The 26,372-nt window shown below is 49.0% G+C and overlaps 1 protein-coding gene across 1 annotated transcript in view; it reads left to right on the forward strand.

Annotated features, from left to right (window-relative positions):
- Window positions 1-26,372, forward strand: part of LOC138672454 (basement membrane-specific heparan sulfate proteoglycan core protein-like) — a 213,526-nt gene that overhangs the window by 13,948 nt on the left and 173,206 nt on the right. Inside the window, exons 2-3 of the mRNA XM_069760432.1 lie at window positions 18,536-18,829; window positions 20,481-20,723. Of these exons, the coding sequence (XP_069616533.1) occupies window positions 18,536-18,829; window positions 20,481-20,723 (537 nt within the window). The remainder of the gene's footprint in view (window positions 1-18,535; window positions 18,830-20,480; window positions 20,724-26,372) is intronic.

Genomic DNA, 26,372 nt, shown 5'->3' on the forward strand with positions numbered 1-26,372 from the left:
AAGAAAGACAAAACACAGTGCAGAGAAAAAAAAATGGTCTCAGAACTTCTCTTTTCCCTCTATTGAGAAGCATTAGTACTTTGGGCCTCCAGTACTGTTATGAACTGGTGATTTAGAACCACAATGGACCTGGTGGTTAAGAGCACACAAAGTGACCTGATAGTTACTAATAACATAGGACGAGCTCTGAGACGTGGGAACTCTGCTGACCGCAATCCCTAATCCTATCACACCACACTAGAGGTAGCCGTAGAGCGCTCCTGACCAGACCTAGGCGCCTCGGGCACAGCCTGAGAAACTAGCTAGCCCTGAAGATAGAAAAATAAGCCTACCTTGCCTCAGAGAAATTCCCCAAAGGAAAAGGCAGCCCCCCACATATAATGACTGTGAGTAAAGATGAAAATACAAACACAGAGATTAAATAGGTTTTAGCAAAGTGAGGCCCGACTTACTGAATAGACCGAGGATAGTAAAGATAGCTTTGCGGTCAGCACAAAAACCTACAAACAACCACGCAGAGGGCGCAAAAAGACCCTCCGTACCGACTAACGGGACGGAGGTGCTCCCTCTGCGTCCCAGAGCTTCCAGCAAGCAAGAAAAACCAATATAGCAAGCTGGACAGAAAAAATAGCAAACAAAAGTAACACAAGCAGAACTTAGCTTATGCAGGGTAGACAGGCCACAAGACGATCCAGGAGAGAGCAAACCAATACTGGAACATTGACTGGAGGCAAGGAACAAAGAACTAGGTGGAGTTAAATAGAGCAGCACCTAACGACCTAACCTCGTCACCTGAGGAAGGGAACTCAGGAGCCGCAGTACCACTCACATCCACCAGAGGAAGCTCATGGACAGAACCAGCCGAAGTACCACTCATGACCACAGGAGGGAGCTTGACCACCGAATTCACAACAGTTCAGGGTTTGCGGTCAGTACAGGGACCACCTTCTCCAGAGTCCGTCTCATGCTGCTCCAAGGCCACCAGATCATAACCTATAATACAGGATGTAACCAAGGATCAGTAATGTAATGTATGTACACAGTGACTGCACCAGCAGAATAGTGAGTGCAGCTCTGGAGTATAATACAAGATGTAACTCAGGATCAGTAATGCAATGTATGTACACAGTGACTGCACCAGCAGAATAGTGAGTGCAGCTCTGGAGTACAATACAGGAGGTAACTCAGGATCAGTAATGTAATGTATGTACACAGTGACTGCACCAGCAGAATAATGAGTGCAGCTCTGGAGTATAATACAGGATGTAACTCAGGATCAGTAATGTAATGTATGTACACAGTGACTGCACCAGCAGAATAGTGAGTGCAGCTCTGGGGTATAATACAGGATGAAACCCAGGATCAGTAATGTAATGTATGTACACAGTGACTGCACCAGCAGAATAGTGAGGGCAGCTCTGGAGTATAACACAGACTTAGCTCGGGATCTGTAGTGTCAGACACGTACAGTGTGGGCTCATTGTCATGAATGCAGCTGCTGCGCCGGCCCTGCCTCCCAATACTTACTGCTCTGTTAAAGCACCGCGGCATCCAACTGGTCGGGGGTCTCGTCGTGTCTCTCCTATTCTGTCTGTCTCACGGACGGCTCTTTAGCTAGCAGTATCTGACCCAGAACTACTGCTGTTCCTATCAGATGCTGTTACTGGATATATCAGGCAGCCCTCCCTTAGTGGAGGCGCCTGATTATTTTGTGTGTACCTGCTTAGAGAAATGGACGGAGCTGAGCCGCCCCTCCCCATCCCCCCCCCCCGTGGCGTAAGAGGAGGACATCATGGCAATGGGTTGGGGGAGGGGTTAAGGAAAATAAGGTGGGCGGCTTAGAATGGAGACAGGATTTATGGCATGGTGGGGGTGTGGCCTATTCAGTTCCCACTCTCTGGGTACAGCGAGTGAGACACTTACCATGTCGACCGTCGATCGCGTCCTGGAGGGCTGCAGCGGCATCGCACCCTCCAGGCTTGCTTGAAGAGCAGGTGGCGGGCGTCATCAGTGGGAGCGCAGGGTCGGCAGCTCCATCGGCGTCACCAGTAAGGCGTTCACGGCGGACTAGGCCTCCTGAATGCTTGTCTCCTGATTCGGCTCCTAGGGCCCCCCGCAGGTGCAGGAACCCCTCCAGGGAGGGCACCAGTGAGTCGCGGTGCCAGTAGGCCCCGGCCTGGGAGGAATCTTAATGCCAGGCAGCTGCTAGGCCTTCGCCTCCCAGTGCTGTGGGGGCAGAGCCAGCGCACGCCAGGCAGCAGTTGAGGCCTTTCATGTCAGGGGGGGGGCCGTGGCGGTGATGTTCCTGCTGCACGGCCTGCCTCAACGTCGTCAGCCAGCAGGGGGGAAGTGTGGCTATTGCGGGTATGGGTGGCCCTTGTCATCGAGGAAATGGGCTGGCCACTTCTGCTCCTGCAGGGTGTTCCTCTGCGCTGGGGGATATGGACACAGTGGCGGATTCTTCATTGGCTTATGTGGGCCCATGCGCTGCAGCAGCATCGTTGCAGGCACGGCAGCTATTTGGAAGTCATCAGCCTGCTCCCTCTTCCTCCACGATTGACACAGTGCCGCAGGGGTCACAATCGAGTTCAAGTCAAGGACCCCAATAGCAGTCTTCCCAGGAAGGATTGGGTCTGGACCTCTCTGGACAGTGGCATCGGGACCCCGGTACTCCGGCTGGTGGGATCACAGCTCCCTCGCAGCCCGGTGAGTATAAGTCTTCGTCGTTACTATCTTCACAAATTTACTCTTCCCCTGCTGTTAGGGGTATTCAAGGGGGGTTGGGTTCTGTCAATTTGGCTGTTGAGGGGGTTGGAGTGGGTGCAGTGTTAGACAATGTAAGGGATTTGTTGGTGAGGTTGGAGAGAAGTATGAATGACCAAAGGCATTTGGCAGCGTGGGTAGGTCCTCATAAATTGGCTTCAGGCTTTTGCAATTTTAGCGAGTGTAATTGGGGAGATAGCACCAGAAAATTGTTCTGGACTATTTTGTTATATGGATTCTATTGGAGAAGCTCACAAGGTATACGTAGGGCAGGCGTGGCTGAGGTACGATGAGCAATTTTGACAGAGGAAATCCATACGTCCAGCGCTTAGATGGGATCAAAAGGACATAGGGCTCTAGTTACGGGGGGGGGGGGGGGATGGGCGGAGGTTCCAGTCACCCTAGCCAGTCCAATTCAGCAGGGCAATCCGGTCAATCAGGAGGGCACAAATTGGGTTTATGTTGGCAGTTCAATGATGGTCAGTGCAAGTTTGGGGTCAACTGCAAATTCAAGCATCTTTGCTCCCATTGCAGTGGCTCCTCTCATGGGGCTTCAAAATGCTTCAAAAAAGCTAAGTCAAAATCGGGGGCCGGTAATACCCATGGGGGTGACACCAGTGAAGCTGGAAAAGATGGCCCCTTATCTAAATAGATACCCTGTTAAAGAAGCGGCAGAGTTGCTGTTTCAAGGTTTTCAGGAAGGTTTTGTTATTCCTGCCCCTCCTTTTGTTGTTCCCCGGGTTCTTAAGAATTTGCGGTCAGCATTGTTATACGGGTATAGCGTTCCGAGAAGAAACTAGAGTGGACCCTCTGGACCGTGGGGAGACCTACCCCTGGGCGAGCGACCTAAAATGGAAAACGACCCCTATACAGGGACCGCTAGGGGCAGGCCCAGAGGTCACTTACCCACGGTGAAGATACCAGAAGGGACGGCTCCAGGAAGAAGGGAAGGAGAAGGCTGGATAAACTGGAACACTGGAAGCTGAGACGAAGAGGACGCTGAGGAACAAAAGAACAAAGAAGGGTTAAACAACAAAGGCGGAGAGACCAGCAAACAAGAGGGCAAAAACCAAAAGAGGGCAGGAACAGAGGGAAGGCGAATCCACAGGCGAAAACGGAGAGCACGAAGCAGGGAAAACCTGGGAGAGCCAAAGGCAATAGCAAAAGAGCTAAAACAATCTGGCACCAGGGAACCGGAGAGCCTGCCTCTTATAGTAGAGGCAGGAACAGGATTGGTTAAGGAGAAGACTGACCTATTGACCTCAGGAAGAGGTAAAGGAGACTCTGTGCCTGCGTCCTTGAGGAAAGCTAGGGCGCCTGCGCAAAGAGAGCGCACCAGCCGAGGACCTAGACACCGGAAATGCAGAGGGAGCACAGGAGCGCGCAGACCCGGAAGTGGAACGCCGGGAGCGCGCTGCGACAGAGCAGGGTCCGGCGCTATGAGGAGCAGGAGCAGGACGGACAGGGGCAGACCCGGGGACAGGGCGACAGGAGGCGCGGCGCCCGGAGCGAGCAGCGGAGGAGCGACGATGCCGAGAAGCGGCATAGGTAACAGTACCCCCCTCCTTACACCCCCTCCCACGTAAAGCAGCAAAAAATCTATTAAGAATACAAGGAGCATCGATGTTCTCCAAAGGCTCCCAGGACCTCTCCTCAGGACCAAAACCCTTCCAATCAACCAAGAAATACTCCTTTCCCCGAATTTTCTTAACAGCCAAGATATCCTTCACCTCAAAGACGTTGTCAGTGCTGACTGGTTGAGAAGGGGTAAAAGAGGAGGAATGAAAACGGTTAAAGATGGCTGGTTTGAGAAGAGAGACATGAAACGTATTGGGTATACGAAGCGAAGCAGGCAATTTCAGCTTGTAAGCGACATCGTTGACCCGACGCAGAATCTCAAAAGGACCAATGAAACGTGGACCAAGTTTGTAGGAAGGAATCTTGAGTCTGATGAATTTTGAAGAAAGCCAGACCATATCACCAGGAGAGAAAGGAGGAGAATCTAAACGCCTCTTGTCTGCTTGTCTCTTCATTTTAGACGAAGCTTGTGTTAGTGTCTCTTTGACCTCATTCCAGATCGAAGAAAACTTGAGAGCCATAGAGTCAGCTGTTGGAACACCAGAGGCAGGAGAGACTGGTAGGGGTACACCAGGGTGCTGTCCAAAAACAATGAAAAACGGAGTCCTAGCAGAGGACTCGCTGGAGTGGTTGTTGTAGGCAAACTCTGCCCAAGGAAGTAAATTGACCCAGTCATTATGATGAGCATTAGAGAAATGCCGGAGATAAATAGCAAGAGTTTGGTTGGTACGTTCCGCCTGACCGTTGGTTTGCGGGTGATATGCGGAAGAGAAGTCCAGGTTCACCTTCAAAAGCTTGCACAAGGCTCTCCAAAAGCGAGAAGTAAATTGTACCCCTCTATCTGACACGATGTGCTGCGGTAGTCCATGGAATTTAAAGATGTTTTGAATAAAAATGTTTGCCAACTCAGGAGCAGAAGGTAAACCAGCCAACGGAATAAAGTGAGCCATCTTAGAGAATCTGTCCACTACAACAAGGATGACTGTACACACGGAGGAGCAAGGAAGAACGGTGTTGAAATCCATGGCAATATGCTGCCACAGAGCAGATGGAACAGGAAGAGGAAGCAGATTCCCAAGTGGTAGTCGTCTAGGTACCTTGTTCCTGGCACATGAGGGACATGAAGCTACGAATTCCTTAACGTCTAGACGTAGAGTAGGCCACCAATAGTACCGAGAGATGAGAAGGTAAGTTTTCTTGGTACCTGCATGACCGGTCAACTTGGAGGAGTGGCCCCACGATAAAACCCTTCTAGTGTCTTCATCCGAGACTAGCGTCTTGCCCGGTGGAGGACGGAATATCTGAAGTGGAGCGGCGGTTACAATTTTAGTAGGATCAATGATGTATGCAGGTTCCTCCACAGCATCTGACGAAAGAAATTACCTGGACAAGGCATCAGCTTTTATGTTCTTGTTGCCTGGCCGGAAACGAAGTTCAAACTCGAAACGAGCAAAAAACAAAGACCATCTGGCTTGACGTGGGTTTAATCTTTGCGCAGTTTGTAGGTAAGTAAGATTCTTGTGATCGGAGAAGATTATAAAAGGATGAACAGACCCTTCAAGCAAGTATCTCCACTCCTCTAAGGCCAATTTGGTGGCCAACAACTCTCGATCTCCAATGGTATAATTTCGTTCAGAAGTCGAAAAGGCTTTAGAGAAGAAGCCGCAGGGGGCCATTCGACCCTCTGGGGTCTTTTGAGAGAGAACGGCTCCAGCACCTGTAGAAGAGGCGTCAACCTCCAGAATAAATGGCTTGTTCTTCTCCGGGTGATGCAGGACAGGCACGGAAGAAAAAGACTTCTTAAGTAGAGCAAAGGACTTCTCCGCCTCAGGAGACCACTCCTTGGAACTGGAACCCTTGCGAGTGAGAGAAGAAAGAGGACGGATCACGGTAGAGAAATGCGGGATGAATTGCCTGTAGTAATTAGCGAATCCAATGAAGCGTTGGATGGCTTTCACTCCGCAGGGCTGCAGCCAGTTAATTATGGCATTCAACTTCTCAGGATCCATCTTAAGACCAGAGTCCGAAACAATGTATCCAAGGAATGGCAAAGAGGTCTGCTCGAACGCGCATTTCTCTAACTTGGCATACAAGTGGTTGTCTCTTAGGCGTTGCAAGACCTCACGAACACTCCTGCGATGCGAAGGAAGATCGGAAGAAAAAACAAGAATGTCATCCAAATAAACCAAAACACAAGAGTAGACAAGATCCCGAAACACGTCGTTAACGAACTCTTGGAATACCGCGGGAGCATTGCAGAGGCCGAAGGGCATAACTAAGTACTCGTAATGTCCATCTCGGGTGTTAAAGGCAGTCTTCCACTCGTCGCCTGCGCGGATCCGGACCAAATTGTAGGCACCTCGTAAATCAAGCTTAGTAAAAATACGAGCGCCTCGAAGGCGGTCGAAGAGCTCCGGTATAAGGGGCAGAGGATACCTATTTTTGACCGTGATACTGTTCAATCCTCGGTAGTCTATACATGGTCTTAAGGAACCGTCCTTCTTCTTCACAAAGAAGAACCCAGCTCCGGCAGGAGAAGAGGACTTGCGGATGAATCCTTTAGCCAGGTTTTCTTGTATGTACTCAGACATAGACTTGGTCTCTGCTGCAGAAAGTGGATAAATTCTCCCTCTAGGTGGAGAGCAACCGGGAAGAAGATCTATCGGACAATCATAGGAACGATGGGGAGGAAGATTCTCAGCCTCCTATTTATTGAAGACATCAGCATACGACCAGTAGGGAGTAGGTAAACCATCAGGAATTCCAGTAGGCAGAGAAGGGGAAACAGGACGTATAGGCTGAAGACAGCGACCATGACACGAAGGACCCCACCGAAGCACGTCTCCTGTGCGCCAATTCAGGGTAGGTTCGTGAACTCGAAGCCAGGGAAGACCAAGCAAAAAGGCATGAGAGAGGTTAGGTAAAACATAGAAAGCGATCCTTTCTTGATGCAGAGCCCCGATTTGAATCTCCACCTCCTCTGTAACAAAAGAAATCTCCTCCTGTAAAGGTCTTCCATCCCCCGAAGCAATCAGGCGGGGAGAGTCCAAAGAGATTACAGAAACGCGAAGCCGCCGAGTCGCCTCAAGGCTGATAAAATTGCCTGCTGCGCCTGAATCCACATACGCCACTTCGGAGGACCGAAACTGATTGGAGACAAAAAGGACATTAAGAGTTAAAGGGTGAGAGGAAACACAGACACCTAGGGAGGCCTCTCTTACCTGCCCTAGGCGGAAGAGTTTTCCGGTCTATCAGGACAGCTGCGGAGTAAGTGAGCGGCACTGCCACAGTAAAAGCTTAGGCCCTGGGTGCGCCTCTCCTTGCGGCGTTGTTCTGCCATTTTTACTCGATCTACTTGCATGGGTTCAGAGGTAGGCACAGAAGAAGGAACAGAAACGGAAGCACGAGAGCTGCTAGGCTGACGGAAAGTAGAAAGGACGGGACTAGGTCTTTTCTCTCTAGCCGACTCACGAGACCGCTCCTGAAAGCGGAGATCAATCCGGGTAGCGAGGGAGACCAGGTCCTCAAGAGAAGTTGGGGTATCACGACCGGTTAACTCGTCCTTAATCCGGCTGGACAAACCCCGCCAAAAAGCTCCCACAAGTGCCTCATTGTTCCATCCCAGTTCTGAGGACAGAGTACGGAAGCGAATGGCATATTGTCCAACAGAAGAGGAACCTTGACGTAAATTAAAGAGAGACTCGGTAGTAGAGGCAAGACGACCGGGCTCATCAAAAACTTTATGAAAGGTCTCAAGAAAATCCTGCAGGTGGCAGACTATGGGGTCGTCACGCTCCCACAAGGGATTAACCCAAGCCAACGCCTCTCCCTCCAGGTGAGACACTATAAATGCCACCCTAGCCCGATCAGAGGGGTACTGAAAGGGTAGAAGTTAAAAATGGAGACGGCATTGATTTAGAAACCCCCGACAAAGCTTAGGATCGCCGGAATATCTGGGAGGTTTGCCCAAGCGAGGGGGCGGAGTAGACACGGGAGTGGAGACGAGAGAGGGAGCTTGCACAGCTGCAGCGGGAGCAGACTGGAGATTGAACAAGCGGTCATCGATAGAAGCCATATAGCTCAGCATGCGGGTCTGAGTATCCCGTTGCTGAGAGAGCTCCTGTTGGAGACTAGCCAATTGAGCGGCGTTGACAGGGTCAGAGGTCTGAATGGAAGTTAAGCGTGACTCCAAAGACTTCAAAAAAGCCATTATGCGCTGCTGATTCTCACGCAAAAGTGCTAACTCCTTCTGAGCCGAAAAAGGGGTACCCGCGGGGTCCATGGCCAGATTGTACTATAGCGTTCCGAGAAGAAACTAGAGTGGACCCTCTGGACCGTGGGGAGACCTACCCCTGGGCGAGCGACCTAAGATGGAAAACGACCCCTATACAGGGACCGCTAGGGGCAGGCCCAGAGGTCACTTACCCACGGTGAAGATACCAGAAGGGACGGCTCCAGGAAGAAGGGAAGGAGAAGGCTGGATAAACTGGAACACTGGAAGCTGAGACGAAGAGGACGCTGAGGAACAAAACAAAAGAACATAGAAGGGTTAAACAACAAAGGTGGAGAGACCAGCAAACAAGAGGGCAAAAACCAAAAGAGGGCAGGAACAGAGGGAAGGCGAATCCACAGGCGAAAACGGAGAGCACGAAGCAGGGAAAACCTGGGAGAGCCAAAGGCAATAGCAAAAGAGCTAAAAAAATCTGGCACCAGGGAACCGGAGAGCCTGCCTCTTATAGTAGAGGCAGGAACAGGATTGGTCAAGGAGAAGACTGACCTATTGACCTCAGGAAGAGGTAACGGAGACTCTGTGCCTGCGTCCTTGAGGAAAGCTAGGGCGCCTGCGCAAAGAGAGCGCACCAGCCGAGGACCTAGACACCGGAAATGCAGAGGGAGCACAGGAGCGCGCAGACCCGGAAGTGGAACGCCGGGAACGCGCTGCGACAGAGCAGGGTCCGGTGCTACGAGGAGCAGGACGGACAGGGGCAGACCCGGGGACAGGGTGACAGGAGCCGCGGCGCCCGGAGCGAGCAGCGGAGGAGCGACGATGCCGAGAAGCGGCATAGGTAACAACGGGGATGTGGTTTCGGAGAATTTGAAGAAGAAAGTGACTTTGGGTCGCATGGCTGGCCCCTTTGTGTCCCCTCCATTTGTCGATTTAGTTGTCTCCCATCTTGGGGTAGTTCCAAAGAAGGAAGCTGGAAAGTTTTGTTTGATTCACCATCTGTCTTATCCTTGGGGGGTTTGCGTCAATGATGGTATTGCGCCTGAGCTTTGCTCTGTGGTTTATGCGTCATTCGACGAGGCTATTGCGTGGGTTCGTAAGTGTGGAAAAGGGGCCCTTCTGGCTAAGACGGATATTGAAGCAGCGTTTAGGTTGTTGCCAGTTCATCCTGATAGGGTCAAACTTTTGGGTTGTTTTTAGGACGGGGGTTTCTTTGTGGATAGGTGTTTGCCCATGGGTTGATCACTATCGTGTGCCCTGTTTGAGACCTTCAGTTCTTTTTTGGAATGGGTGGTTAAGGACATTTCGGATTGTGATTCCGTGATCCACTATTTGGACGATTTTTTGTGCGTCGACCCGGCTTGGTCTGATCGTTGTTGTAGGCTTTTAAGGGCTGTGGAGTGGGTGGCTGATCGTTTTGGTGTTCCTTTGGCTCCCGGAAAAACTGAAGGCCTGAGCACGTGTTTGAGTTTTTTGGGCATTGTTATCAATACAGATATGTGGGACTTCAGACTGCCCGTGGAAAAGATAGAGGGGTTGCGCAAAGATTTGGCCCGGGCTCAGCATTTGAAGAAGTTGACGTTGCGGGATCTTCAATCTTTGCTTGGTAAACTTAATTTTGCTTGTTGGGTTATGCCTATGGGAAGAGTGTTTTCACGAAAACTGTCTAGGGCCACAGCTGGAGTTCGTGCCCCACATCATTTTATCCGGTTGTCAGCTGAGTTGAAGGAGGATTTGGCGGTTTGGAGTACCTTTTTGGAAACTTATAACTGTCGTTCTTTGCTGATGGAGGAGGTTGTTGACAATGATTCGTTGGATTTGTTTACGGATGCAGCTGGAGGGAGTGTCTTCGGAGCGCACTTTAAAGGGCAGTGGTGTGCTGCACCCTGGCCGGCAGAGTGGTTTTCGTCCGGTCTGGTTCGAAACATCGCGTTGCTGGAGATTTTTCCTACTTTGGTGGCAGTTCATTTGTGGAAACAGGAATTTCGTGACAGGCGCATTAGTTTCAACTGTGACTACATGGGGGTGGTTTGCGCAGTGAACGGGCTCACCGTGTCGTCACCGCCCGTGGTGAGGGTGCTTAGACAGTTGGTTTTATCATGTTTGGCCCTGAACTCTCATGTTATGGCGTCTCATGTGCCTGGGTTACGTAATTCCATTGCTGACTTTCTTTCTCACTTTCAGTTCGAGTTCGAGTTTTCGGTCTTTGGCTCCGGAAGCAGAGGCCATTGTTTTGGAATGCCCTGCGGAACTTTGGCTTGTGGCATCCGGAACACTGAAGAGTTGATAAAGTCGTCGCTGGCTCCAAAAACTTGGGAGGTTTATCAGGCAATTTGGTCATCTTGGGAAAGGGTGTTGGCGGTTTACCCGGGTGAGGCCGGAACGGGTGAACAAGTTGGTGCTTTGTTGTCTTGGTTGAGTCGAGGGGCTTCAAGAGGTTGGTCCTGGACAAAAGTGTCTTGCATTTTGGCCGCTCTGGCTTTTGGTTTCAAGTTGCGGGGGCAGCAAGATTAATCCAAGGTGTTTATGGTGAGACAGGCCATAAAGGGTTTCCGTAGAAAGAATTGTCCAGTTGATTCGAGGGGGCCTGTGTTATTTTCGATGTTGGAGAGGTTGGATGAGGTGCTGGTTTCTTGTTATGTGTCGGATTTTGAATATCGTTTGTCCAGATTGGCATTTTCTTTTGCATTTTTTGGTGCAATGAGAATTGGGGAATTGGTGTCTCCCAGTAAAAAAGTGATGGGAGGAATCTTAGCGTGGGATGTCCTACTGTCTGAGCGTCGAGTGGAGTTTTGGTTGCGTCGTTCTAAGACGGACCAGGAAGGGCGAAGTAAGAGGGTTGTGTTGGGTTCTGTCGCCGGCTCTGGAATGTGTCCGGTTAGTGGTTTGGTGGGTTTTTGGGAGCTTATGCCTAATAGGGAAAGATCTTTACTTTGCCACTAAGATGGTTCTTTCCTTTCTTGGTATCAGTTTACCATGGTTTTCAAAAGGGCTCTTAAAGTTTTGAGGTTGGATGATTCTCGTTTTGCTCCTCACTCTTTTCGCATTGGGGTGGCAACGGATGTGGCCACGGGAGGTTTGGGGGCTGATGTTATCAAGCGTATTGGGAGATGGCGGTCCAATCAGTATCGCAGTTATGTGAGGCCATAGGGGGTGGTGGTCGGGTCATCTGGCATGGGGATTGATTTTTGTTTTGTTTTTTTTAGTACGTTGTGTTTGTATTTTTCAGGTCCCTTGCCGCTATTGGTGTGTATTTTCGGCCATTCTTATGTCCATTGGGGAGCCCTGCGAGCGGATGTACGATCAGAGGGTAGACAGCTTGGCTTTGATCGGAAGTTGGCGGTGGTCAGATGGATTGGTTTTAGGGGAATGGCCTGGAATAGGGTATTGCGGGAAATATATAACGTTGTTATTTTGGATAAGTCCCCAGACATTTTGGTGATACATGTGGGAAGTAACGATTTGGGTGTGCGGCCTTTTAGGGAATTGATTAGGGATATAAAGCAGGATTTGTTACGGTTGTGGCTTTTGTATCCCGGATTATCTGTTGTATGGTCGGAGATTGTACCGTGATTGTACCGTAGGACTTTGTCGTCTTTTGTGGCCAGAAACGGTGGGGTGGCCGTGAGGCATTAGGAGTTGGAAAAGGGGGATGGTGCTTTCTGGTTGGCTGATGGGGTGCATTTAAATGCGGTGGGGATTGATTTTTGGGTGCTTGGTTTGCAAGAAGGTGTGGAGAAGGCCATAGCTTTTCGTTCTGGGGGGGTCTCGAGCCTTTGAGGTATTCAAAGTCCCTCGTTGTGGTGGCTGGGTGGAGTCCTTGGAGTTGGTGAAAATTGGGTTGGGGGATCCATTGGCTTATGGCTCCTCTGTCTTTGGAGTTCAACTCGTTTTGGAGCTGGTAAATTGTGGAAGGGAGTTCCGGCATGGGTGGTCGGTTCCCCTAGAATTTTAGCGTGAACAGTGAACCCGCTGGGTTTTTGGTGCTCCCGAGCCAGTGTGGTAACGGCTGGGAGTAAATTGGTTTGATGTATGTTCATGTTATGCTTTGTTAATGACCAGATTCCTTGGAGCTCCAAGGACTCCTCCTAGTTTAAAAATGTTAATGATGTGTATTTCAATATATTGTTTTATGTTAAATAAAGGCTGCTGTGGCCTATAATATTCCAAATAAATTGTGGTCCATGTTTTTATTTGGGGTAATGGCATGTTTCAAGGGGTTTTAAGGGGGTGAGTAGGCTATTCCGCCTTACCCCAATTACTCGACAATACCAGGGTCAAGAAATGGACAGAGCTGAGCCTCCCCTTCCCCCCGCGGCGTAAGAGGAGGACATAGTAACATAGTAACATAGTAACATAGTTAGTAAGGCCGAAAAAAGACATTTGTCCATCCAGTTCAGCCTATATTCCATCATAATAAATCCCCAGATCTACGTCCTTCTACAGAACCTAATTGTATGATACAATATTGTTCTGCTCCAGGAAGACATCCAGGCCTCTCCTGAACCCCCCGACTGAGTTCGCCATCACCACCTCCTCAGGCAAGCAATTCCAGATTCTCACTGCCCTAACAGTAAAGAATCCTCTTCTATGTTGGTGGAAAAACCTTCTCTCCTCCAGACGCAAAGAATGCCCCCTTGTGCCCGTCACCTTCCTTGGTATAAACAGATCCTCAGCGAGATATTTGTATTGTCCCCTTATATACTTATACATGGTTATTAGATCGCCCCTCAGTCGTCTTTTTTCTAGACTAAATAATCCTAATTTCGCTAATCTATCTGGGTATTGTAGTTCTCCCATCCCCTTTATTAATTTTGTTGCCCTCCTTTGTACTCTCTCTAGTTCCATTATATCCTTCCTGAGCACCGGTGCCCAAAACTGGACACAGTACTCCATGTGCGGTCTAACTAGGGATTTGTACAGAGGCAGTATAATGCTCTCATCATGTGTATCCAGACCTCTTTTAATGCACCCCATGATCCTGTTTGCCTTGGCAGCTGCTGCCTGGCACTGGCTGCTCCAGGTAAGTTTATCATTAACTAGGATCCCCAAGTCCTTCTCCCTGTCAGATTTACCCAGTGGTTTCCCATTCAGTGTGTAATGGTGACATTGATTCCTTCTTCCCATGTGTATAACCTTACATTTATCATTGTTAAACCTCATCTGCCACCTTTCAGCCCAAGTTTCCAACTTATCCAGATCCATCTGTAGCAGAATACTATCTTCACTTGTATTAACTGCTTTACATAGTTTTGTATCATCTGCAAATATCGATATTTTACTGTGTAAACCTTCTACCAGATCATTAATGAATATGTTGAAGAGAACAGGTCCCAATACCGACCCCTGCGGTACCCCACTGGTCACAGCGACCCAGTTAGAGACTATACCATTTATAACCACCCTCTGCTTTCTATCACTAAGCCAGTTACTAACCCATTTACACACAATTTCCCCCAGACCAAGCATTCTCATTTTGTGTACCAACCTCTTGTGCGGCACGGTATCAAACGCTTTGGAAAAATCGAGATATACCACGTCCAATGACTCACCGTGGTCCAGCCTATAGCTTACCTCTTCATAAAAACTGATTAGATTGGTTTGACAGGAGCGATTTCTCATAAACCCATGCTGATATGGAGTTAAACAGTTATTCTCATTGAGATAATCCAGAATAACATCCCTCAGAAACCCTTCAAATATTTTACCAACAATAGAGGTTAGACTTACTGGCCTATAATTTCCAGGTTCACTTTTAGAGCCCTTTTTGAATATTGGCACCACATTTGCTATGCGCCAATCCTGCGGAACAGACCCTGTCGCTATAGAGTCCCTAAAAATAAGAAATAATGGTTTATCTATTACATTACTTAGTTCTCTTAGTACTCGTGGGTGTATGCCATCCGGACCCGGAGATTTATCTATTTTAATCTTATTTAGCCGGTTTCGCACCTCTTCTTGGGTTAGATTGGTGACCCTCAATATAGGGTTTTCATTGTTTCTTGGGATTTCACCTAGCATTTCATTTTCCACCGTGAATACCGTGGAGAAGAAGGTGTTTAATATGTTAGCTTTTTCCTCGTCATCTACAACCATTCTTTCCTCACTATTTTTTAAGGGGCCTACATTTTCAGTTTTTATTCTTTTACTATTGATATAGTTGAAGAACAGTTTGGGATTAGTTTTACTCTCCTTAGCAATGTGCTTCTCTGTTTCCTTTTTGGCAGCTTTAATTAGTTTTTTAGATAAAGTATTTTTCTCCCTATAGTTTTTTAGAGCTTCAATGGTGCCATCCTGCTTTAGTAGTGCAAATGCTTTCTTTTTACTGTTAATTGCCTGTCTTACTTCTTTGTTTAGCCACATTGGGTTTTTCCTATTTCTAGTCCTTTTATTCCCACAAGGTATAAACCGCTTACACTGCCTATTTAGGATGTTCTTAAACATTTCCCATTTATTATCTGTATTCTTATTTCTGAGGATATTGTCCCAGTCTACCAGATTAAGGGCATCTCTAAGCTGGTCAAACTTTGCCTTCCTAAAGTTCAGTGTTTTTGTGACTCCCTGACAAGTCCCCCTAGTGAAAGACAGGTGAAACTGCACAATATTGTGGTCGCTATTTCCTAAATGCCCAACCACCTGCAGATTTGTTATTCTGTCAGGTCTATTAGATAGTATTAGGTCTAAAAGTGCTGCTCCTCTGGTTGGATTCTGCACCAATTGTGAAAGATAATTTTTCTTGGTTATTAGCAGAAACCTGTTGCCTTTATGGGTTTCACAGGTTTCTGTTTCCCAGTTAATATCCGGGTAAAGTCCCCCATAACCAGGACCTCATTATGGGTTGCAGCTTCATCTATCTGCTTTAGAAGTAGACTTTCCATGGTTTCTGTTATATTTGGGGGTTTGTAACAGACCCCAATGAGAATTTTGTTACCATTTTTCCCTCCATGAATTTCGACCCATATGGACTCGACATCCTCATTTCCTTCGCTAATATCCTCCCTTAAAGTGGACTTTAGACAAGACTTTACATAGAGACAAACCCCTCCTCCTCTCCGATTTTTACGATCCTTTCTAAACAGACTGTAACCCTGTAAGTTAACAGCCCAGTCATAGCTTTCATCTAACCATGTCTCGGTTATTCCCACTATGTCAAAGTTACCTGTAGATATTTCTGCTTCTAGTTCTTCCGTCTTGTTTGTCAGGCTTCTGGCGTTTGCGAGCATGCAGTTTAGAGGATTTTGTTTTGTTCCAATCTCCTCGCTGTGGATTGTTTTAGAAATGTTCTTACCTCCCTTCTGAGACATGGGTTGGAGGGAGGGGTTGGAGGGAGGGGTTAAGGAAAATAAGGTGGGTGGCTTAGAATGGAGACAGGATTTATGGCATGGTGGGGGTGTGGCCTAATCAGTTCCCGCTCTCTGGGTACAGCAAGTGTCTCGCCCTAATTATTGGCTGTCATTGTGTTTTTGAGGGGTTTGTTTTGTGGTTTGTTTATGTTTTATAGTGGGTCATTGTGGCCGTGGTGGCTGGGTGGAGTCCTTGGAGTTGGTAGAAATTGGGTTGTGGGATCCATTGGCTTATGGCTCCTCTATCTTTGGAGTTCAACTCGTTTTGGAGCTGGTGAATTGTGGAAAAGAGTTCCGGGAGGGGTGGTCGGTTCCCCTAGAATTTTAGCGCGAACAGTGAACCCGCTGGGTTTTTGGTGCTCTTGAGCCAGTGTGGTAACAGCTGGGAGTAATTTGGTTTGATGTATGTTCACGTTATGCTGTGTTAATCACCAGATTCCTGGGAGCTCCAAGGACTCCTCCTAGTTTAAAAATGTTAATGATGTGTATTTCAATGTATTATGCTTTATGTTAAATAAAGGCTGCTGTGGTCTATAATATTCCAAAGAAATTGTGGTCCATGTTTTTATTTTGGGTAATGGCATGTTTCAAGGGGTTTTAAGGGGGTAGGTAGGCTATCCCTCCTTACCCCAATTACTCGACAATACCAGGGTCATGTGCTCACACTTAGGCCTTCTCTGCATATATTCCCGTCCTTTTTTGTTACTATATCCATGCTGCTGTTTCCCGCAGTCTCTGGTTCTTCCTGTCCCTGGATTCCTTGCTCCTGCTCTGCCCGGGGCTTCCTTGGCCCCTGGATTCTACTCTTAGGTCCCTATCTCTCTCCTGGTTACTTTCTCTGGTGTCTTGGGGTCCTTCTTCTAGTGTTCTCTGCAGTCCTCCTCTTCTCGGTTCTCTCATCCAGTATTCCCTGAACCTGTCCAGCCTTCCTAGGTTCCTGTCTCCCTCCTACCTTGCTGACGGCTGTCCTGTCTGTCTTATCTGTGTTGGTCGCCTGCTTCCCTATGAGCCGCCCCTCTTGGTACCAGATGTCTCGGTTACTGACTCCTCCGGGCCTGCCACTAACGATCCCCGTATAGGGGTCGGGTCCACCAGGTTCGCTCACCCGGGGGAGGTTCAGCACCGTGACCCAGAGGGTCTACTCTCCTAGTTCACCTCTCCTAGGCATCACACTCATCCACGGTCGCTCGTCACTCTTTTCTTTTAGGTCACATTGAGGTGTCTGTCACGATTCATGGGGAGGATATTTTTATCTTCCCTGCCGCTCACACCAATTTGTCATGAATTGGGGTTGTTTGGTTGCCCTGGTTCTTTCTGAAGGGGATTTATCTATTTTCCACTTCCCAGGTCTGGTTTGGAACTTGCAGCTCTCTGGTGCCCCCCTTACCTTCAGGTCAGACCGGGTACTGCACCTAGGATGATTAGTCGCCAGAAAGGCTGCCTTCTATGTACGGCTAATGGGCACACTGCAGCGAGGGCAATATAACTACTCCCATTTAGGCGGGAACAATAATTATCAACGCCGCCAGTCGTTACAAAGCCTCTCAAATGCACAGGACAAATCCGCTGCCACCAGCTCTGATTTCTTACTTAGTAACGGGTCAGGAGCCAACCCAGATTAGTAGCATAATTCACTTCAGAGGACGTGGCAGTACATTATACAGCAAAGAGAGACAAAGTTAGTAATTTTTTTATATTTTATTCCAAAAAAGGTAGGCAGTGTTTACAGAATTATAAAAAGGTGTTATAAAAGTAGACAAGTCGTATGCACAGTACAAGTACAAATACAATGGGATTAAAGTTGAAAAAACACTTACATTTCATTCATATCATCTCATCTCGTGGCAGACAACGTGCTGTGGGGGATGGGCATATATCCCAGTGCATCTCAGATGTGACTCTCAGCTTATTCCTTGGACAAAAGACCCTGGAAGACTGCTGCTTCACTCACTTATGTCCCAGCCTAAAACCAAGGCACTGCCCCTGTGGTGACCTCACTCAGAGGCTGAATCCTCCCCTTTCTTAGAGCTGGGACAAACCATTTTTATACATAGCTCGCTGTATGAACCTCGTATACGAACAACAGAATGATCAGGATGTGCACCACATCGGGGGGATTCTTTTAAGTGTAAACACGGCATAGTTACATGACCCGCTTATGGAGAAACCCGCTCCTTACACTCGTTGGGTTTAGCTCCTAGCGATTTCCGTGAGCTATATATCTCTCGATGGACATCCGGAATATATAATCCTTATATCTCTAGCCCGTATCGGTGCCAATATACCTAACTTTCAAAGAACAATAGAGTCCCATGCTTTCTGGAACGGGCTGTACCAGTTTTGGCTGGTATTAGGTGGGAGGGGGGAATGAGGGATTTAGAGAGAGACGGCTTTTGCAGCACAGAGCAATATAAATTCTGCAGCGATCCCAGTGTTGGTATACTGGGCTCACATTACAATTATATAGCAGGGGGGAGAAAGAGTGGCTTAGAATTCCAGCCTTGTGCTGGCAGGCAGAGGAAACTGCAGCTGAGAGCTCTGTATGTTTAATTGAAGTAATCAGAACTTCTTCCTATTTCCTGACAGTGTCCATATACCTTTGATCCCTTGTTTCTTTTTCTCTTAGGAGAAGAGCAGATTACTAAAGTCACCGGTAGCAATGTGACCTTCAGAGCGAGTGGAGATGTTCAGCCCTCGGAGATCACTTGGCTGAAGAATGAGATAAAGATCATGGACCTGGAGGAGGGGAAGGAGCCGGACTTCTATGGGTTCTATAACATTAAGGACAGGGTTGATTTAAACCTGACGGAGAAGACCTTCATCCTCCGTGACGTGTCTCCGGAGGACAGTGGGCTGTACAAGGCGGTGCTCCTGGTCAATGGCAGAATTACTGACCTCTTCTTCAGTCTGCTGGTGCTCGGTGAGTGCGGGGCCGGGGGATCGTTCCTGGCAGGAGCCGGTATTACACCAGCAGATTGTGGCACATATCTGGTCACAATGAGCGGTTAGTCGGCGACCGTCATTCATTGGTGATATAGACTCTACAGGGCGGGATGATTTTTACAGGTTTTTCCCATTTCATCCTCTCATGCCGGCAATTACAGAACAGCTGAGCTGCGCTGTCCTCATAGCAATGAGTGGGAGTAACAGATAGGGCAGCTCGGCCTTTCTCAACGTTTTCTGCATTTCAATCTCCCATGGTTGGAGCCTGGACGCAGGACCACCATCAGGGCATTACTGGCGTTTGGGGCCTGGTGAGCAGAGGGGGGCCCAGACCTTTTCTGCTTCTATTAAATAGTTCACGGGGACACTGATAATAAGACAAATAAAAGGCAATGTAATCAACATAATCCAAAGTATGGTCTTAATCAAGTGGGGATATAGTAAAGAAGAAACTCCTAGAATGACTATTGAACAAAAGAAAATGGAGTCCTGACTTCATAAAATAAACATTATGAATACAATTATACATAGTGTGATATATCAGAACATGAATATCGAGGTTGATAAAGGTGGGATCCAGAACGAGTGCCCCGGGAATGGGAGGTTTGGGTAAGGAACAGTTCCACAATACACATCAGTATGTGATATCAGAGACTTGTGGAAACAGTAAGTCTCACTGTGCAAATATTAGAATTTGAGCAGAACCATATCATACAGTTCACATAAAGTGCTCAGAGGTATTACTGGTATAAATTAGTCTAGCATGTGGAAGCGATGCAACGAATAAGCGTGCATATCAAGTACACCTACCCGTGATGTGAAGTGCTGGGGCACGGACCAAGAGGATTCCCGGGACCACCGCCGACACACGTTTCACGTAAGCTTTTTCTATGGGGGATGAGTGGCTGATGTCCCATCTGACCTTTTAACCCCTGCATTGTAATTAGCCGGTATACTTTGCGCATGTGGTGTGTTCCTCCCACCGTATGTCATTATCAGATGTCCGGGCCTCTCTGGGAGAGCGCACGTGAGGGAAATACTGAAGGTGTGACCGTGGCCTTACAGGAACACTATTCCTCTGTTTTCCGTATTTTTGGCCTGTGTAAATTCCCCTGAGTTGTCTCTGAGCTTCTAAGAGATCGGACCCCAAGGAAGAACAGTCTTTATGTGATGAGTGTAATCTGCAGATCTGGGGTTTTCAGTGCTCTTCTTTAGATGAGCACCACTCAGTATGAGGACCCCCTTCTGACACAACAGGGGGTGGCGGTGCACCATCATGGACACTGGGTGAGATGACCTTATTATACAGTGTTCTAACCTCCTCTCCGTCACCGTTATCCCCCAGTAAGTTAGTGGGCGGCCTCCATTCTGTGGACAGGATCCGTGGTGTGAGGTCTCACCTACCTATCTGACTACAGGGGAGACAGGGCGGCAGGAGCTTGCATGACGTTTCCTCAGTGTGTGATGTAGTTGTCTATGTGGCAGTAATGCCACTATTCCCATAGACCTCCACGTTCGGTTTGCTGACACCGCCGCGTGCTCTGGTGTGGATATTATTGCGGCACACCCTTCGGTCGCAGTACATGGGGTTAGCAGGAGCTGATCCATTTCTTTCTTGTCTTCTACAGATCCAGTGTGTAAAGTCTCTGTACAGACCATGACTGTTTGGCACAATGTCACGCTGAGCTGCTCCTGCTCCTCGGATGGCGCTCGACCCTCGCAGTATAAATGGCGAAACGTCAGTCACCGAGTGTCCGACCAGCAGAACCTCACTGTATCCATGGGGAAAGAGCCGCAGACTTTGTGGTGTGTCGCCAGTAATAAGGTCTCCAGTAGTGAAGCCACCGTCACTGTGCCCCGCCGAGGACCAGGTGAGTGTGTACGGCGGTCTACAGGCACCTGATGGGAGGCAGGTGTATACGGCTTTATTCACATGTGCCTCCTCTTTCATGTCTCCCTGCCTCTTTTTGCCTTAGGCTGGAAGTGCAGTGGGGCGGGGAAATCAACTGGACTGCTGCTTCTCAGTGCATTGCCGCACCCCCAAAGCACTTCCAGCCTCATTTGCATACAGTTTCTACATTAAATTTCTAATTATTGGCCAATTAAATTTCTACGAGAAAAGTATAATTTCTATTGGCGCTTACACAGCTGTAAAGAAAAGAAAATGAAGGGTGGCAGAATTGTTTTTATTTTTAAGCTCACCTCCCTAAGAAAATGTCATTATCGTAAGTGCAGAAAGCGGGATCAATAAACCCATCCTCTCACCACGAAAACAACGGAAAATAACATGGTCTGGAAGGAACATACAATGGATGTGTCCTTGGTGTCGCCGTCCCCTTCTGACCGGGCAAGCACCTTCCCGCCAATGAACAATGTAACAACGGATCCCGAGGAACAATGTAACAACGGATCCTGAGGAACAATGGCCGAACTGCAGGTTTTACCATTTCACCATATTTTCAGTGTTTTGTGTAATAAGATGAATGGAGTTAGTGAAAACGACGACTCACCCCATAAAAAACAATCCTGATACGGCGATGGGGGAAGAGTAAAAAGACGCGATGACTCTTGAAAGAAGGCAGAGCAAATGAACGGAGCACAGAAACCTCCCTTGTTGTTAAAGGGTTAAACAGCCTCAGACTTAAGAGCTGCAGGGTGTGGGCCCTCGGCACGGCACTGTAAATAGGGCAGGGCGGTACTGCACACTTCACATATATCGATTGTCGGATCCCAGCAGTGCCCAGCGCACCGTGGTTATATGGTGATGGATGTGAGGGGTGACGCCGGCATTACTGGATGGTTAGTGACACACCCACCTGTGACGTAGAGCGAGGCGGCAGATGGCGGCACAGGTAGCTCGGTGCTTCCACCTCCGGGTATTGCAATATACAGTCTACATCTCCCCCGAAGCCAAGTATAAAGATGAGCTTCAGTGGAGGACTAAGATGGTGGCACAGGGGCCCCTGTTGTCATAGTAACCCATTGGCGCCCTGTGGAGACACAGCATTGTATCTTAATTAACTAGACATCCATTTTTAGCAAACCAAGAAGAATAGACTCTTACCTGTATGTTGACTTTTCAATTTAAGCCAATTCATCAGGCCCCATCACGAGGGACACAGATCTACCATTCTACAGGAAACAACTTAGGGGACCGAGACCCGGGTTGGAAGAATAGAGATCTGCTCCATTGATCATCGCTGAACCATGGATATGTTTGGAGAAAGCCAGGAATGGGACCAGTCGGTAACCTTGTTCCATTAAGATGTTCGGAGAAGCCAGGTTGCGACCCTCCGGTCACGTGGCCTTGTATCTCAGTGGACTGTCATCTTCCTATGCTTGTTATTACCTCCTCTCTGTGCGTGTCACAGGTAGGGTAGTCGGCCCTGGGACCTCTGAAGTTACAGCTGCCAATATCCCGGCGAGTCAGCGGAAGGGTGAGATTCTGTAACGTGCACCATCTTGGGTATTTTGCTGGGACTGTTCTACATGTTATTTGCCTGTTTTGTGGTTCAATAAAGCAATGTCACACTCTTTTACCTTCACCCTGTGTTGTGTGAGTAGTATTATGCCTACAGTAAAAGGAGAGCGGGCGTTCGGCGAGACGATCCCTGGTCCATGCGGTTTCGGCTAGCAGACCTGTGTGCCCGCCGACCCCTCGTGTCCCCAGACACCCCCGCAATCGTGTTGGTGCACACTCACACTGACTGTGATACTAGTTTCATGTGAAGGGATCTCGGCTCATAGCCCCCACATGCATTCATTCCAACACAGTCGTACAGTTATACCTGTATTTGTGGAGGGATCTTGGCTCATAGCCCCCACATACGGTCACCCCAACACGATCGTACAGTTACATCTATATTTGTGGAGGGACCTCGGCTCATAGCCTCCACATGCGGTCACCCCAGCACGGTCGGTTTTTGTATCATGCACCCACAGCCGCCATCTTGGTCTTCCTGGGAATGTCACAGTTTGTGCTTCAATGGAGGCTGCGCTTTACACTATGTCCTTTGATAAAAAAAAAGTTTTCTAAAATGAAAAATGAATTCACCCCATATAAAAATGGACCTATTTGGGATCACACCGTCCATAAAAGTCTGATCTTTCAAAGCAGAATATTAACACCTTCAGTAAGAACTGTAAGAATTTTCTTTTTCCCAATCCTTTTACTTCCCTCCAAAAAATGGATCCAAACATTATATGTACCCAGAATGCTATCAAGGTGGACGGAGAGAGATAAAGTTATGGCTTGTGGAAGAAGAAGAGAAAAACGGAACACGCAGAGGTGAGAATTGTCTGGGAGGAAGGGTTCAGGGAACACTTTGTTCTGCCAATTAGGGTGCATGGTTATGAACAGACATTGAATAGTACAAGATTGAGAAGGTTGAGGACATCTGAGGTCGGTTCTCCATGTTGAACTGGAGGTTACACTGACTATTCGGTAATAGATGGATAGACTGAAGTGAGTGCAGGAATGATATTTGTGGGTCTGTACGATACATAATGGGTCATCGACGTGAAGTCAATGTACAGTGTAGATGGCTCATTTTTCTCTTTTTATCCATGTTGGCTTGTAGGGTTATGGTCAGAAGTCCCATCACCAGGACATACAGCTGGGTGGACAATGGAGTCTTCTGGCTTTTGCCAATGGCAGATAAGAAGGAGCAGAGAGGGTTCGGTGAACCCTCCGTCCTTGCAGTTGGTTCGCAGGAAAGAGAAAATTTTGGAACGCTTATCCCCAATTTTTGGAAAGTGAAAAGGTCCCCAAAGTTGTCTTCAAGCTGCTATGAAGCCAGAAGCCAAGAAAGAAGAGGTTGTTGGGATTCTCGCTCTTGGCTAGTGTGATGAGGGAACAGCCGCCATCTTGGAACAGGCATGCTATCAGATTGGCGTGACTCCATTTTGTCTCCTGGACACAGGAGTGCTCCTGGCCCCCACCTTTGCTAATGAATAGAGTTCCTATTAGTATGCTAACGGGCTGAGCTCAGTGTAAACTGTAGACGGTAGTTCAAAGCCCCATGAGGAAACCACGCCACCAGGGGGCTTGGAAATGCTTGGGGGCTTAATTAAAACACGCATGCCAAGTGGCCACTGGATACACATCTATTATGGCAGCCCAGCCAAACCGTCTCCAACATGGAATTGTGAATTATGGACGCATCGTCCGAGGTACAGGCTCATAAAAAATATTCTCCTTACCCTAAAGAAATTGTGCATCCAACAGTGTGACTCCCGTGACGGTGGAAGGTCTGAAACCCGAGATATAGGGATCAGCCTCCCACAGGGACCGAATGGGTCCAGGTTTGATCCCAGTACGACCGGCAGAACAAACCACAGGCGCTGGTACTGCCCGTGTGCTGATCCGATCATCCTGAGAGAAGTTATCCCATTTATTAGATATTGGAATAAATCTTGCAGGGAGACAGAGGGGGTGGAGATTGCTAAGCCCACCCAGCTGCAGGCAGGGGGGCTCAGCCAGGTATAAGAAGACGCTGAGGTCACTGGGAGGGACTCACTCCACAGAAGAAGATGATGATGATGACATCTTAAGGAACAGGGTATGCCAGCCAGAGGGGAGCAAGCACATGCTTTCTGGGGGCTGCCCGGCAACTAAGTTTTTGGACCTGCGGAATGCTATGCCCCCCGGCTTCCACAAGCGACCTTCGACCTGGTAAATTGACCTCCAGCTTTATACCTTTAAGCCTTGTATTATTGTTGTTATATTGTACTCTGACTGAAACTCTTGATATATTGTGATTGTATATTTCTTGTAATTATCTAGTGCGCCCTTAAGGCAATTAAATCATAAATTAATTTTGGGCTGATCCTTTTACTCTGATTGCGAATCTTAGAATACCCAGGGTGGGTAACAGGGCAGTCTCCCCGGCGGCCATTTGCTCTAGGTGCAGTCCCTTTACTGACCTGAGAGACAAAGGGGGCGCCGGAGAGCTGGACCTGTGTAGTGACGTCACGGATTGGTGACGTGGGAGGAAGGGGTAATCCTTCACAGTGGTGGCAGCGTACGTGGGATCAGAGTAATAGTGTGCGTGGGACCCCTACTCCCAGACACTAAAGCCTACCAGTGGTAACTTTCACTGCTGGGGTCTTAAGGTCAGCCCAGCACTAGACGGTCAGAGTGTAGATATAATAAGTTGTGTGCAAGGTCAGGGGTACAGCTGTGTCAGTAACCAGAGGTTCCAAAGATGGCGGAGGGCACCAGGAGTGCAGTGAGGGCGCAGGCCAGTGCTATGGCCTATGAGGAGGTGGTGGTGGACGGTACTGTTCCAGGCGAGGGGGAGCTCAGCCCAGACTCCCCAAGGAGCCAGCCACCCGTGCTTAGTCCGGCAAGGGACTACCCACCACCTACCCGCCCCAGCCTGTCCACATCAGCGGCCCTTGTTGCAGCGGCAGTAGCACGTCTCGAGGCGGGTAATGAAGACGCCTATATGAGACTCATGGCAGCTGCAGAGAAAGCAGCGGAGGCCGAGCGTGCAGAACGCCGTGAAGCAGAGGAGCGGGAGAGGGCAGAACGCCGTGAAGCGACAGAGCGAGAGAGGGCAGAACGCCGTGAGGCAGCGGAGCGGGCAGAGAGAGCTGCTGAGCGGGCAGCGGAGCAAGCAGCGGCAGAGAGAGCAGCGGAGCGCCAGCACCGACTGGAGATGGCTCAACGCGGGCTCCCGCTGGGCGCCCCAGCACCGTCAGAGTCCAGGGTTTCCAAAGTCCGGGCCGAGGACTTCCCTCTGCTTGAGAAGGATGGAGACCTGGATTCCTTCTTGCTGGCCTTTGAAAGGACCTGCCTTCAACACCATCTGGCCCCGGATCAGTGGGCAAGATACCTGACCCCCCGTTTGAGGGGTAAGTCCCTGGAAGTTTTGGGGGACTTACCTGCCGGGGCTGAGCAGGACTACAGCAGCATCAAGCGGGCCCTGATCCAGCACTACAACCTCACCCCAGAGTCTTACCGCAAGAAGTTCCGGAGCCTGCAGCGGGGCCCAAAGGACACCTGGACCGACCACATGCGGGCGTTGCTGAGAGCTGCAGAGCACTGGACCTCGGGTCTAGCGCTCACCACCCACCAGGAGGTCCAGGAACTGTTCGTCACGGAGCAGTTCTTGTGGAACTGCCCAGAGGACCTCCAGCAGTTCCTCCGTGACCGGAAACCGAAGGGGGCTTCTGCTACAGCCGCCCTGGCAGACGAGTATGCCAATAACAGGGCACCTGAGCCGAAGAAGCCTGCCAGCAGCACCTGGAGAGGGGGTAAGCCCAATCCTGCCCCTGTTCCCCCAGCCCCCAGAGTGCAAGGGGTGTACCCCCCTGCTGCCCTCTCCAGGCCAGGCGCAGAACCCAGACGTTGTCATCACTGCAACCAGCTGGGACACTTCAAAGCTGCATGTCCCCAGCGTCTTAAGGCCCCATCCATGTCCCCGAAACCGTCCACTGTTTTATGTGTGGGAGGGGGTGGTGGGAGGTCCCTGGACAATTACCAACCCGTCACTATCGGCCGCTCAGCGGTCATG

The sequence above is a fragment of the Ranitomeya imitator genome, chromosome 3 (assembly GCF_032444005.1).
Source record: "Ranitomeya imitator isolate aRanImi1 chromosome 3, aRanImi1.pri, whole genome shotgun sequence".
NCBI lineage: Eukaryota > Metazoa > Chordata > Amphibia > Anura > Dendrobatidae > Ranitomeya > Ranitomeya imitator.